Raw genomic sequence first — 13,889 nt, 5'->3', positions numbered from 1 at the left:
TCAGTCTGCTGTTGCTGCCTCTGCCTTTCAGAGCCCCGAGTGCTCGCATGTGTCAGGGCGCAAGCTCTGGCTGCTTCCCTGTCTTCCCGCTCTCTGAGGGATGTGTGTGATCCCATAGCTTTCATTTCCTTCTTCATGCATGAGATACCCCAATTTATGTGAGTAGCCAGGCCACTCCCTTTCATTTCATAGTCCCTACTTTTCTATCTGCTCCAGATTTGCTCTCCCAAGCTTTTCCCCTCATTCAGTGGTGCCACCATCAGGCTTGGGAGTCATCCTTGATTTCCCCTTGACTTGGGTTTTCAATTGCTACCTCAGTTTAGAGATTTCTCAGAAAATTAAATTGAAATATACCGTGAGAATTCATAATAGCAAGAGGTTTTAAATAATGTGATATAAATTTAAAACTTAAAAAATTCAAATTAACAGATTCTGGAAAGACCTATTTTGTGTCTTCTAGTAACCATTTTGCCTTCTTCCTCCTTTCTTGCTTTCTTGTTCGCGTTAGCCGGTTCTTCTTGATAGCAGCAGCATTCTTGCAGATCGCATTCTCCTCATGGACACCTTCTTCCAGATTTTGATCTATCATGGCGAGGTGAGATTCCACAGCATTTGAAGCTGTGCACGTTGGTGCAGTAAATCTTTTTATTCATGGAAGCATTTTTCTCTTTTGCTACATGGCTAGTGTTTCCTCTATGATAAACTTTTATTTCTTTTTTTTTTTTGAGGAAGATTAACCCTGAGCTAACTGCTGCCAATCCTCCTCTTTTTGCTGAGGAAGACTGGCCCTGAGCTAACATCCATGCCCATCTTCCTCTACTTTATATGTGGGACGCCTACCACAGCATGGCTTGCCAAGCAGTGCCATGTCTGCACCCGGGATCTGAACCTGTGAATCCTGGGCCGCTGAAGCGGAACGTGTGAACTTAACCACTGCACCACCGGGCCTGCCCCTCTATTTTTATAAAATATGTAAAAAATGTGATTCTTCCTACTACAGGTTTTTGGACTTCATTTGTAATTGACTCATCTGTGGTTATCTAGTCCGTGTGTCCCCATGCGATCGGACACATGGATTTTACACAAAGCGTAGTGTTGTGAAAGTAACAGGATTGATGTACACATTGGCATGTTGTACTTTTGGGTTTTACCTGAAGATGTTGAGAAGAGTCAGCCTTTGTCAGTGGGTTGGCTTTCATTTTCATTATTTCATGTAATCATTTTAAAGGTATTTCGCATGAAGTACTTAAAAAAAAAATTCCACATGATCTTGAAAATTCATTTAAAGCCTAAGTGAATTAAAATTTATAACTTGAATTAATTGGAATGGTAAATGATTGAAGAGAGCAGAATATTTGAGTAGCCATTAAGCTTTAATCCAGCTGCTTAGCAGAACTCTGTTCCTGCATTTATTCATTCAGCCGGATGTTAACACTTTTTCCTCCGCGTGAGAAAGCCCTGGACTCTGGCTGCTTCCAAAGGTGTGGAGGTCCTTCCTTCTCAGCCCCACACTCAAGCTTGTAGTCTAGCATTCTGGAACTTTGCATATTTATTTTTCCAATCATTTTATTTGGAAATGATTTTAGATTTACACTGTTAATTGTAAAGGTGTTCCTCAAAATATCCTTTAAGTATTTTATCCAGGACTTTAAAAAGACTTATTGATTATTATTTTTAATTGATACCAGTTACTAATGCCCTTTGCTTTTTAAGAATAATGCCTGTAATATGACAGAGCTAGTTTTTTTTTTTTTTGCTAATGTTCGTTTCTTCAAATAGCTTATTAATGTGTTTAAAGGAGAAATTCGAAGTGCAGATGGCTGTTCCTCTATTAAATACAGAGATATAAAGTGATATAGAGTATACATTGACTGAGTCAGGTAACTTAGAAACCAAGCCAGGTTCAAATTTTTGGATAATTTAATTACATGGTTTTCAGAGCCATTTACCTTAGTAAAAGAATTGATTCAGATGCTCTTTTACAGGTATATTATCTTTATAATATTATTGATATTGTTATTAAAGTTTTTATGTTTATATATCTTTCCAGAATGGAATTCCGTTGGTAAAGACTTCATAATAGTAGGTCATTAATTTTGAAGTCTCTGGGAAATCTTCTGTAACAAAAATTCCCTTCATTTATTATAAGCTTGGGTAGATAGCTTTTAACTAACATTAATTGATAAGCATAGTGTTTTGAAAATTTCCTTGCTTAATTATTTTTTCTTTTTCTTTTTAAAGGAGAAGAAATATCCTAATTTTGCATCTTTTTACTCAAGAATTCTGAAATTAGTATTCTTAACTTAAAAAGTTGAGATAAATGGAATAATGTTCTATAATTTTCTTATTTTCTGAAGATTACTTACTTTGAAAAACATCTTCTGCTAAAATTTTTGGATAGGCAAGAAATTAAAAATAATAATTCCTTTAATTGTTTTAAAATTAGACCATAGCGCAGTGGCGCAAGTCAGGATACCAGGACATGCCAGAATATGAAAATTTCCGCCACCTTCTGCAAGCCCCTGTGGATGACGCACAGGAGATTCTTCACTCCAGGTTTCCAATGCCGAGATACATCGACACTGAACATGGGGGCAGCCAGGTGAGGACTCTGCGCGTGTGTGTGTGTGCGCGTGTGCACACACATGCGCGTGTGTTTGTTGCTAGTTTTGCTCGAGTTATTCCTGCTGGCCTTCTGAGTTTAATTTGAATAGTCTGCTTCACCAGGCAAGTGAAGGAGGAAGGAGATGGGCGGGAGAAGGTATCTAGGGAAGGTGTGCTTTTTGCCTTAGCTTTAAGATCAGAGCAATAAGGTTATTGACTAGTTTCTAAAGCTGGCAGCTTCTCCCATTTCCTTCTCCAGCCCAGCTCTCGTAACAGAGCCAAGACGGCATTAAGGTGGTAAGCCAGCTTCGGTTAAGGAAGAAGACATGAACAGCTTGGGAAATAACTTAGTGTGCTTTTCTCTTAAAGTCATTTGTTTACTGATAAAGTCTTAGTAATATGAAGTTTGTGGTAACATAATTTTTTCTGTTTTCCTCATTCTATTTTTCCAGCTTTCTAGAAAGTGTCATGTAATAGGAAAGCATTATGGTATTGTAAAAAGGCTTTGTGGTTTTTAGAATTATGAAGGTTAAATAAGAAACATGTATATATACACAAGGCCCTTTTGGGCCTTTCAGAAGTCTAGGTTAGGACCCCTTAAGATACACTCTTGAAACAGTTTTTACTTCACTCTTGTAATTCATATCCAAGTTATAATAAATTAATTATAGGTTGTTGTAAGTTTGTTTCACTTGCTCCTTGAAGGCCTGGACCGTGCTGTGTTTACTGCTGTATCCCTCGTGCCTGGCACACTCTTACAAAGTAGGTCGTACACACCGGTTGCTGTTAGTCAGAAATGATAGCAGTTGTTATTAGGGTTTTGCTCTATTTATAATAGGAGCTACCATGTGTTGAGAATTTGCAAAGCTGATTGTTAGCACTTTACACACCTATCTCATTTGATCCTCACAACAGTCCAAGTGTTATCTCCATTTTACGGATAATAAAACTGAGTCTTAGGTTACTTGTGGCCAAGGAAATACAGTCAACGGAGGAGCTGATTGGAATCCAGGTCTTCTGACTCTACAGCCAGCGTTCTTGTGTTCAACTGTTTACTTACAGAGTAGAAAAGATTTTGTATGGTACTAAATTTCAGAAGCTAGGGCTCCCTGTGTTCTTCCAATATGAAATAACTGATGACTGGTTCTCATTAATTTCTCCCCGTGTGTAGTGCTATTTTCCTCCTTTAGTCTGGTTATTTTCGTGATGATAAGGTGTAGTGGATAGATAGGTAGAATGTTGGGTAAGTTGTCTCATAGAGTGGGCTATAGTTTAAAAAACTTTGAGAGTCATTGTTTAAACTAACAGAATATATAGATTTTCGTGGCTTTTATTTTTATCATTTTTTGGAACTTCGAACCTCTGATGATGTTTCAGACCAACTGTTTTAAATTTCACGCTAACCTTGTCATAATTGTTGCACACATAATTTTTACATGCTGAGTTTTGGGCTCAACAATTTATTATTTGTTATTAATGTTATGAATGTATGGATTGGGGAGAAGAGGATGAATTTGTTATTTATAACATAGAGTGGCCTACATATTTCAAAATTTAGTTTATTTTTTTAAAAGTTACATTTTAATAAAATTAATTTTACCAAAACGTATTAAATAAAATTGATTTTAGGTGGCATAGTGTATTTGTTCAGCTTATGTTGACTAAATCTATTTTTGATGGATAATGTTATTTCTTCTTTGCTTTTAAGGCCCGTTTCCTGCTTTCAAAAGTGAACCCTTCACAGACTCATAATAATATGTATGCCTGGGGACAGGTAAGTGTAAATAGCAGGTCTTGCAAATTATTTCTTTGTGTATTTATAGTTTGTCATTTTAGTGAGAGCTACATTTTTTCCTACATATTTGGTAACAATTTCTGTTGGAAAAGTAATGAAAAAATAAGAGTAGAAAATAGAATTAGTGTTTGGTGGCACCATAGGAAATAAAAAAGTGATCATATCAAATAGAATGCTTTCATATTTCATGTTTAGCCCCACACGCTTGAGGAAAAAAATCAGTAAAGTGTATAATAAGATAGGAAGTGATGATTTAAGCTTAATGCTGGACCAGGAAGCACAGAAGGTCACAGTAAGCCAGGAGACGTCAGGGATTGCAGTTGCATGGGAGAGGCTGGAGGCTTGGAAATGATTATTAGTATATTTCAATTTGTTAGAAGTCCTACCTCTTGGTACAGTGTAACCATGTTTACTGAGCGTACAACGTACAGCACTCTGTATTGGTACTTTAGGGTACACAGCGATTGTCCATGCCTGTGAAGAACCTGTCTTCTAGGATTAGAGATAAGATGCTTACCTAAGTAATTAAAATACAAGGCAGAATGAGACATGTGTTATAGAAAGATGTGAAGTATTAGAGAGGTTAGAAGAGGGAGAGGGGAGGAGGTCACCTGGGGCAGCAGGAGAGGGTTATGGTCAGAAAAGAGCTCAGAAAAGGGCCATTTCCTCGTGGAATGGCTTTTATTTCAATAAGTGGAAATTACATGAGGAGGGGAATTCTGGGTAGAGGTTTGTATGGGCTAAGGTACAGAGTACATGTAGGGACAACTAATAGGACTGACAGCTGGAGCTGCATTGTACCATGTCAGGGACTGCCACTTCGGGGACTGAGGAGCTGAGTCTGAGTAGTGGAATGTTATTGAAGGTTTCAGACACAGGGCGAATTGGAGTCTTAGATAATATAGTTGAATCTTAAGATGAATTGGGAGCAGTCTGTAGTTGAAACTGTATCTATTGAAGTAATCCAGGTGAGAGGGAGTGGAGGCAGGATGGTGAAAAGGGATAGATTTGGGTGATATTTCAAAAGTAGACTGTGTGACTTGGTTAGAAGTTGCAGGAAAGTAAAAGTTACTCCAGGGCAAGAGAGCTATATGCAAAATCTGAGTTCTGATTGGATCCTGGATTAAAGGGAGAGAATAGCCATAAATTAATTGGATGGTTTGTGAAATGTGAATATGGCGACATGTCAGATAGTACCATATTATCAGATTTCTTGAGTGTGATAACGGTGTTGTGGTTATGTAGGAGATTGTGTTTGATCTTAGGAGATCTGTCCTGAAGTGTTTGGGGGTAAAATGTCATGATGTCTTCAACTTGCAGAAATGATTCAACAAGGAGAAGAAAAAGAAAAGGAAAAATATGTAGAAACATAAAATAAATGTGACAGTGTTACTCAGTAATTTAGGTCTAGAGTATGTGGCTGTTCATTGTACTTCTCTCTCAACTTTTCTTAGGCTTTAATTTTTAAACAATAAATAGTTAAGGGAGAACATGGTAATTTGGGGTTTTGAGCTGGGTAAGCAGGAGACCATGTGCCGGGAAGTGGGAGGGCGGACAGGAAATGTGTGGCTTTGGCAATCGGCAGGGCAGTGACGGTGGGCTGTGGAGAGGGGACACTTACAGTCGTCATGGTGGGTGCTCGTCCAGGAGAGCAGTGACGGTGGACTGTGGAGAGGGGGTACTTACAGTCGTCACGGTGGGTGCTCGTCCAGGAGAGCAGTGACGGTGGACTGTGGAGAGGGGGTACTTACAGTCGTCACAGTGGGTGCTCGTCCAGGAGAGCAGTGACGGTGGACTGTGGAGAGGGGGTACTTACAGTCGTCACAGTGGGTGCTCGTCCAGGAGAGCAGTGATGGTGGACTGTGGAGAAGGGGTACTTACAGTCGTCACGGTGGGTGCTCGTCCAGGAGAGCAGAGGGGCCAAAGAGGGGTGAGATGGAGGCTTGAGGAAGTCCAAGTGTAGGAGTATCTTATAAATAAGCAGAGAAGTGGAAGAAAGTGAAAAGAACACCATGTCGTAATAGGTGAGGGAGGACTTTTTGGAAGGAAGAGGACAGGGTAACACACACTGAGATGCTGCAGACGCTTGGAAGAGGATGAAGACTGAAAAAAGGTAGATGGACTTGACGACTAGGAGGTCATTGATGGCCTTTGGTTAGCAGTCTTAATATAGTGCTTGAGCAGAAGAGAGAGTGTAAAGAATTAGTGGGTGGTAAAGAAATGGAGGTTGTAAGTATAAACGATTTTTTTGCAAAAGTTCCCTGTGTTTGAAGAGTAGGGTAGAAGGACGATTGTTATAAGGGTAAGGACACTGAACTTATTTGTAGACCAAGTGTAAGGAGCTAATATGGGAGAGACACCGAAGAGCAGCTTGTAGGTGTTTAAGATCCTGGAGAGGAGGCAGTGTGGTCACGAGCCCTATGGTGTATAGTGTGTGGGAGTCAAGTACTGGTAAGGAGGCAGGACATTTCTTTCTGCACAAGCTGCATAAGTGAAGGGTGAGAAGAAGGGCAAAGACAGAAGGATTTTGAGCTGGAGTGAAAGCTCACATTAGATCATTGCTGTTTCTTTTCAGTAATAGAAGATTGTTTGCTGAGAGTGAGAAATGCTGGAGTTAAAGACTAGAAAATAGAAAAGATTACAGACAGCTATAAGGAATATGAGAACTCAACAGAGGATGAATAAAAGGCTTTTACAGCAGTGGTGAGGGCCCATTTTATTTACTGACAGTTTCCAGAGTGTGCTTCCATAATATTCTTTCACCATGCTTTGTAGTTCAAGCATTGCATCAAAGATGAAAGACTTGGGGTGATTTAGGTGTGGAGATAAGAGATGGACACATTCAAGGGCGTAGAATAATTTAGAGCAATGCTGAACAGCTGACTCGGGTCCAGGCGAGTAGAGGATAAATGAAGCCATAATTGGAATTAAGGTCCCGTCCCTTTGATTGCAGAGGTGCCTCGAAATTTTGCCCTGATATCTCTACATTCACTGTTTCTCTGGGTGATGGCATCCACTCCTCTGCCTCAGCTTTCATCTGAGGCTAACTTGCACATCTCCGTCTTTGTTCTGGCGCCACGTTGAGCCAGTCTTGGATTTCTCTAACTGCCTGCTGCGCATCACTTGTTTGCTGTAGACGTTTCAGAGGCAGCGTGCCCCAACTTGAACGTGTCTCTTTTGCACTATCTTGTTCTTCCTGACTTTCCTCTTCTTACAGAGGCCATCGCTGAGCTCTCAGTTCTCAAGCCTTGGAATTTTAGTCGTTTACATTGCATCCCATCTGCCCCTATTTATTCACCAGTGGCTTGATCTATTTCCCCGTCCACTCCCTCCTTCCCTGTCACTCACCAAGGTCGAACCCTGTTTCTCATTCACATGGAAGGTTGGAATTACCTGCTGACTGGCCTCGGGGCTTCAGCCCTTTCCTCCATGTTGGCACTGGCCAGACTGGTCTCCCTAAAGCAGTTCTAAGTCAGAGCCCTGCCTAGAAGTCTTGAAAAGCCCCTGTTGAATTACATAAAAACCCTTTATATTGCTGTTGAGGGTCCCCTATAGTATGATCCAAATAACGTGATCTACTTTTAGCTAGTATTTAGTCTTTTTAGCCAAACTGAACTTTTCACTCCACTTTGAATACACTGAGCATGTTCCCATGTCTGACTTCATCCCTGTCACCACTTGGCCACGTCGTAGTCATCCCTCAAGGCAGAGTTCAAAGTTCACTGACTCCATGAAACCTTTCTTATGATTGCATAACTGGATATGTGTAACATTCCTCTTCCTTCATCCCCTTTTTGCAGCCATTTCTGATGGCACTTATTTCTCCTGTTAGATTATAAATTACTTGAGGGCAAGAACTGTGTCATTTTCATTTTTGACTTTCCACAATACCTTAAACGTAGCATATATTGAATATAATAGATATGGACAAGAGAACAGCTTAGACTATGTGGGAGGTCTGTGGAGGTGGTTAGCAGTTAAAGAGGTTTTGTGATACAGATAAGTAAGTTGAACCCAAAGTCTTAAAGTCCTGAAAGGTGAGGAGGTTTTTATAGCAAGGAGAGGAGCTTAATCTTGGAAGGTGTGGAAAGGGTCTGTAGCATCTGTGAGAGAAAGAATGCGTGCCCGTGTACTGCGTCCACATTTACATCCTCAGCATCACCCCACCCTCTGCCACTTGCTGGGGGGACAAAAAGCCAGCTATAATCTTGTGATGTGGAGGCTAAGAGTACAGAATGTACCATGAATCAGCCTTTCCATTATGCTTAACTCTAGTCAGCTGAGTAGTGGTTTCAGTTCTGGATCCCACGACTTAAGAGAGACTTAGACTTAGTTAAGAAGAAAATTGCAAGAAGGTAGAAAAGGAGCACCAGTAAATAAAGTTCATGGAAATGTCAGTCTATCACTATGGAGAAGGGGAGGTTAAGGGAGACTTTGTGATAGTGATTGTCAGGTCACATATCCGATACTCCTAGGGGCCAGGTGAGTAACAGATGAGTGGAGCTGGCTGTGTCAGACAGCCTGACATCCTCAATGTTAGGAAGCAGTGCCTGGGGGCAGGACTCTGGTGGACTAGGCTTTGTGGGCGGAAGACACAAATCCTTTTCTAAAGGGGGTAGCTCTTCTTCCCCTCCAGCTGACTGTTGTCCTTGACATAATTCCATTGACAAAATTCTGGGAGCCTACATTAGGCAGACGAAATAAAAGTTACCTCTTTCTGGCTGAATTTCTGCGTTAACGAAGTGTGGTTTAGTTCATGGAAATAATGACTTGTTCCTTGTTTTTCTGGGTTTAAATTACAACTTGCAGATGTAGTTGGTAGGCTTATACAGTGAAGACCTTGTCGAGTTGTAAAATATGGAGAGGCTTCATTCGGGGCTGGTAGTTGGAAATGTAGACCCTGCAAGTTACTTAACTTCTCTTGGCCTTTGCTTCCTTATCTGTTACAGAGTTTAATAATACCTGCTTGATGTGCACAGTAATACTCAGTAAATGTTAGCTATTAGTTTCCCTTGTTATCAATGGAAAAAAAGTCTCTCCCTACAGATGTTTCAAATAGGAAAAAAAATGCTATTTTAAACTTGGAAGTTTAATTATTACCGCCTGGAAGTAAGGGCATCAAAGGCAGAAACAAGAGCCCCAGAGTCTTTCTTGATCTATGATTTTGCTAGGAGAAATTATGTTAATATTTTCATAGATAATAATCATAATAACTAATAAACTGAATCTGTACTATGTTTTGGTCACTATGCTAATCTTTTTATGCATCCCTATTTAATTATTAAAACACTTCTATGAGGTGGGTGCTATTAACCCTGTTTTCAGAAGAGGAAGTAACTTACATGCTAAACTGTGGCAGGGTCCAGATTTGAACCTAGGCCAGTCTGACTCTAGAATCTGAATTTTTACTCATTAAGCTAAATTGATGATTGCAATTTAGGGAGTTAACTTGGTAGCCAAGCATTTTACTAAAAATTGTGGAATCTGATACCTTAGTTTTCTTTCTGTCAGCAGTCAGGTTCCCAGTAAGTGTTGTCCACGGATGGCCTGCAGAGGGCAGCACTGCAGCACTGCGCTGTGCCCGGCTCAGGCCTCTCGCGGGGCAGCTTCGGGCACTGAACGAGAGAGAGCCTGGCCCCTTCTGCCTCATCCTACCCATCCTTTAAAGAGGAAAAGGCTGCAGTTGAAAAACGGAGATCCATCACCTGCAAATTTTCGATAAGATCAAGTTGAGCATTAGTATTTATAATTTTGAATAAGATCTCTGCAGTATATAAATTAGAAAATCCATATATATTTCGCCTTGACTAGGAGAAATAGATCTGGGATTAGGTTAATTGAGGTGAAAAACCTGTAAATGAAAAAAAATTAGGTATAGTTACAGGAAGAAAAAAGCAAGAGCTACCAGTTACTATTAGTTTGTTACAGTTATTATTAGTTATTACAGTTTATTATTTGTTACAGTTTTGAAAACTTTGCTTCTCTGTGTTAACTATGAATGTATAAGGAAAATATTTCATTATTATAGAATAATAGATTTTTCAAGAGGAATAATAAGAGCTAAAACATGTGTGCCTACAGTGTGTGCCAGGTCTTGTTCTGTTTGCGTTACAGTTTAACTCATTGAATCATTATAATAACCATGTGAAGTAGGTCTCGTTGTTACCCTTACTATACAGACTGGGAAGCTAAGACTCGGAGAGGCTGGCTCACTTCCTCGGTCCCGCAGGCGGTGAGGGGCAGAGCCAGCATTTGAGCCCGGGCAGTCTGGCTCCACGCTTGCAGCTTCCAATCCCCGTGCTGTCGTCTCCCTTCACTCAAGTTTTTCCAGTTCCTATGAGTTAACATATGAAATCACGTGGTAAAACTGACTTCCCTTCATTCAGGAGAGCTAGGGGCCAGAACAGAACCTCAAGAGCTGTAAATTCTCCTCTTGCATTGGCCTCTAACTTGTTGATCTCCTCTGAAAATTACTTAATTTCCATGTTTTAGGCTTTTTATATTTACTGATAAACAAGAACTTGAGTATCAGGTGAAAACTTTTAAAATTCAGCTGTAAAATCTTCTAGAAATCTTTTTCTTGCTGCATTAAAATATTATTAGTGGATGGGATTAGCAGGGTCATTCTGTCAACACAGGTTTTATTAAAAGAGAAATTAGGAATTTTTCCTAACTCTTGTTAATTATTGGAACCTATAGAAATCAACTAAAATGGCTTGCATGAAAACTTATTAGCATAGTTTATTTAAAAAATGATGTTATAAATTTGCTTCCTTCCAGCTGGTGTTTTTGGTAAAATACGTGCAATTAGAATTTTATTTTGGTAATAAACAGGCAGCAGTAATCTCCCCAAGGGAGACTTATTCCCTAGGAGTGATGAAAGCACTAAGTCATTGCAGACAAATGAACACTTTACTACTTTAGAGGTTAGGTTGGGTGTGGAGCTATTCCAGTGGTTGGTAAACTGCAGTATGCATTTGACGCTGACCGCTTGGGGTTAGTGCAGACCCCACAGGCTAAAGGACGTGATGGTCCACAGGATTGCCCACGCTTCAGATGCCAGCTGCAAGTGGAATCCCAGGCTACCCGCACTTCTGACCAGCTAGCTACCAATCTGTGTGTGAGTGTGTGAGTGTGAGTGTGTGGTTCCCCTGACCCCCTCAGGTTTGATAATTCATTAGAACAACTCATAGAACTCAGGAGAGCATTCTATTTATGCTTACAGTTTTATTATAAAAGTTGCAAATTAGGACCAGCTAAATGAAGAGACAGAGTGAGGTCTGGGAGGGTCCCCATGGAATCCCGGTGCACCACCCTCCTAGCACATTGATGTCTTTGTCAAACAGGAAGCTCCCCTGAGCTTTGGTATCTTTTCCTTTTGGTGTCTTTACGTCGTCGGTGTGGTTGACTGAATCTCCAGCGCCCTGTACCCCTCCCCGGAGTCAGGCTGTCTTAAAGCTCCAGCCCGCTGATCACATGCGTGCTCTTCCTGGTGACTGGCCCCGTCCTGAGTCAGGTCATCTCATAGCATAAACTCAGGTGTGATCTGAGGGGCTCGTGAATCACAAAGACACCGCTATTAGGGAATTCCAAAGACACAGAGTTTGTCTCTCAAGAATCAGGGACAAAGGCCAGTCAGATTCTTTGTTATACAACAGGAGCATGGGCATTATTGTGCCTAAAGTGATTTCCTTGTCTGTCTTAAACAGTTGCTTATTATGTTGCTTACACATTTTAAGGTATCACCCTATGTTTTAATCATAACAAATATCTTTTCCTCTAGGAGTCTGGAGCACCTATTCTCACAGATGATGTTAGTTTACAAGTGTTCATGGATCACTTGAAGAAACTTGCTGTGTCAAGTGCTGCTTGAAATGCTCAACATATTAAGGACACTTCAGACGAAATAATATTTCAATTTCATTTTTTTCATTTTTCAGTTCATCTGTGGAAACCAACAGAGAGATCTCTCTAGACTCTTTTTGTATTAGTATGGTTTGAGGCAACATATGGGAAAATGTTCACATTTGTAGGCTAAGCTGGAATATAAGAGCAATAAGAACAAATTTGTTTTGCTTTTCACAGTATTATAACTGGTTTTAGAAATTTGAAGTCTTTATAACTTAATTATATTAAAGAGTAAAAATAGATTCTGCCTGTACTATAGAGACATAACGCATTTGTATATTGCAGACAGATCCAAAGTGGCACTGAATGTCCTTGCTGACTTTTTGAAACATGTTTCTTAATTTTAACCAGAAATAAACAAAATCATCAACAGTAGTGATAAAATCAGGTGAACATTTTTGCCTATTCATTGAATATTTTTCTGTGATCTTCAGCACTTAGATATACACCTTTTCTGTACTTATTCTGTTAGGGCAGATTTATTTTTATGATGATTTGTTTAGGAATCATTTGACTTTATGTATGGTAATTTTCATGAAGATAATTTAATCTTTTTGGTCACTTGGAAAAATAGTTTAGAGATGGAAAGTTTTTTTGGGTAACAATCCCACAAGTGATAATAAATGTGAAATTCCCACAAAGTACCCAACTTATGTGATTAAGCTTGATAATTTTTTCAAAAAAGGAGATAGAAAATAAACCATTTTGTGAGAGTGCGTTTTAGAAAGGCTTTACAGTAAAGGGGCTGTTGTAACTACTAAACCCAAATTGGTTTTTAGTGCGTGGTTTTGTTGTTGCCCCTTGTTTTTCTGAGCTAAATTTTACATTATAGCTTTCAGTATTTTAACACTATTTTGGGAGTTTACACATCAGTTTTTGTTTCTGCTTCCACTTTGTGAAATTTATTAAGCTGTGGTTCTTATTGAAACAGTGTTATATGATATTTTGTTGAATTACATCATGTGGCGATGCTCAGTTCTGTGTTGATTTATTCGTTAGTATCATTCACTTTTACCTTTAAAGTTTACTTGTAGCAGATGTTTACATTGCTAAAGCCAGGTGTGTTTGGCAGTGAAATTTACATCAAGTACTGCAGATAAAGGTGGTGCCCTGACAGCTGCTCCAGAGGGCGGGCTGACGATTGTACTTGCATGAACACAATCATAGGAGGTGAGACACGGGAACCTAAAAAATTGTTTATATGTTAGATTCAGTTAGATTAAATAAGTTGCTCTGTTCCATTTTATTTAAATTGAACTGTGCTAAGCCTAAATACCAATAAAATATACTTTTTCTTCTGTTTTCCTGCTTATTTTGAAATCTAGAAAAGCCTGAGAAGCCTAATATAAAATTAGAGCGTTTATAAAATATGCTGTTAGTGGATTAAAAAGTTATTAATTTTTTTAAAATAATGGTTTTATTGAGAGATAATTCACATACCCATATAAATGTACAGCTCACTGGTTTTTAGAATATTTGCAGAGTTGTATAACTATCACCGTAGTTTTAGAACATTTTCATCACCAAAAATAGTTTTGTTTTTGCTATAAGGAAATTGTGTTTTGGGGTTCACATGTTTTGA

General features: G+C 39.4%; 1 protein-coding gene across 4 annotated transcripts in view; it reads left to right on the top strand.

Moving 5' to 3' along the window:
• SEC23A (SEC23 homolog A, COPII coat complex component) overlaps positions 1-13,609 on the top strand; it is a 53,750-nt gene extending 40,141 nt beyond the window's left edge. For all 4 annotated transcript variants that reach the window (XM_023624320.2, XM_023624321.2, XM_001492344.6 and 1 more), the window contains exons 17-20: positions 509-595; positions 2,447-2,602; positions 4,313-4,378; positions 12,183-13,609. In XM_023624320.2, the coding sequence (XP_023480088.1) occupies positions 509-595; positions 2,447-2,602; positions 4,313-4,378; positions 12,183-12,272 (399 nt within the window). In that variant the 3' untranslated portion in view covers positions 12,273-13,609. The remainder of the gene's footprint in view (positions 1-508; positions 596-2,446; positions 2,603-4,312; positions 4,379-12,182) is intronic.
• The last annotated feature ends 280 nt before the right edge of the window (positions 13,610-13,889 follow it).

This window comes from Equus caballus, chromosome 1 (assembly GCF_041296265.1).
Source record: "Equus caballus isolate H_3958 breed thoroughbred chromosome 1, TB-T2T, whole genome shotgun sequence".
NCBI classification, from domain to species: Eukaryota; Metazoa; Chordata; class Mammalia; order Perissodactyla; family Equidae; genus Equus; species Equus caballus.
The sequence above is the reverse complement of the archived record's forward strand: the minus strand, read 5'-3'. Positions and strand labels throughout refer to the sequence as shown.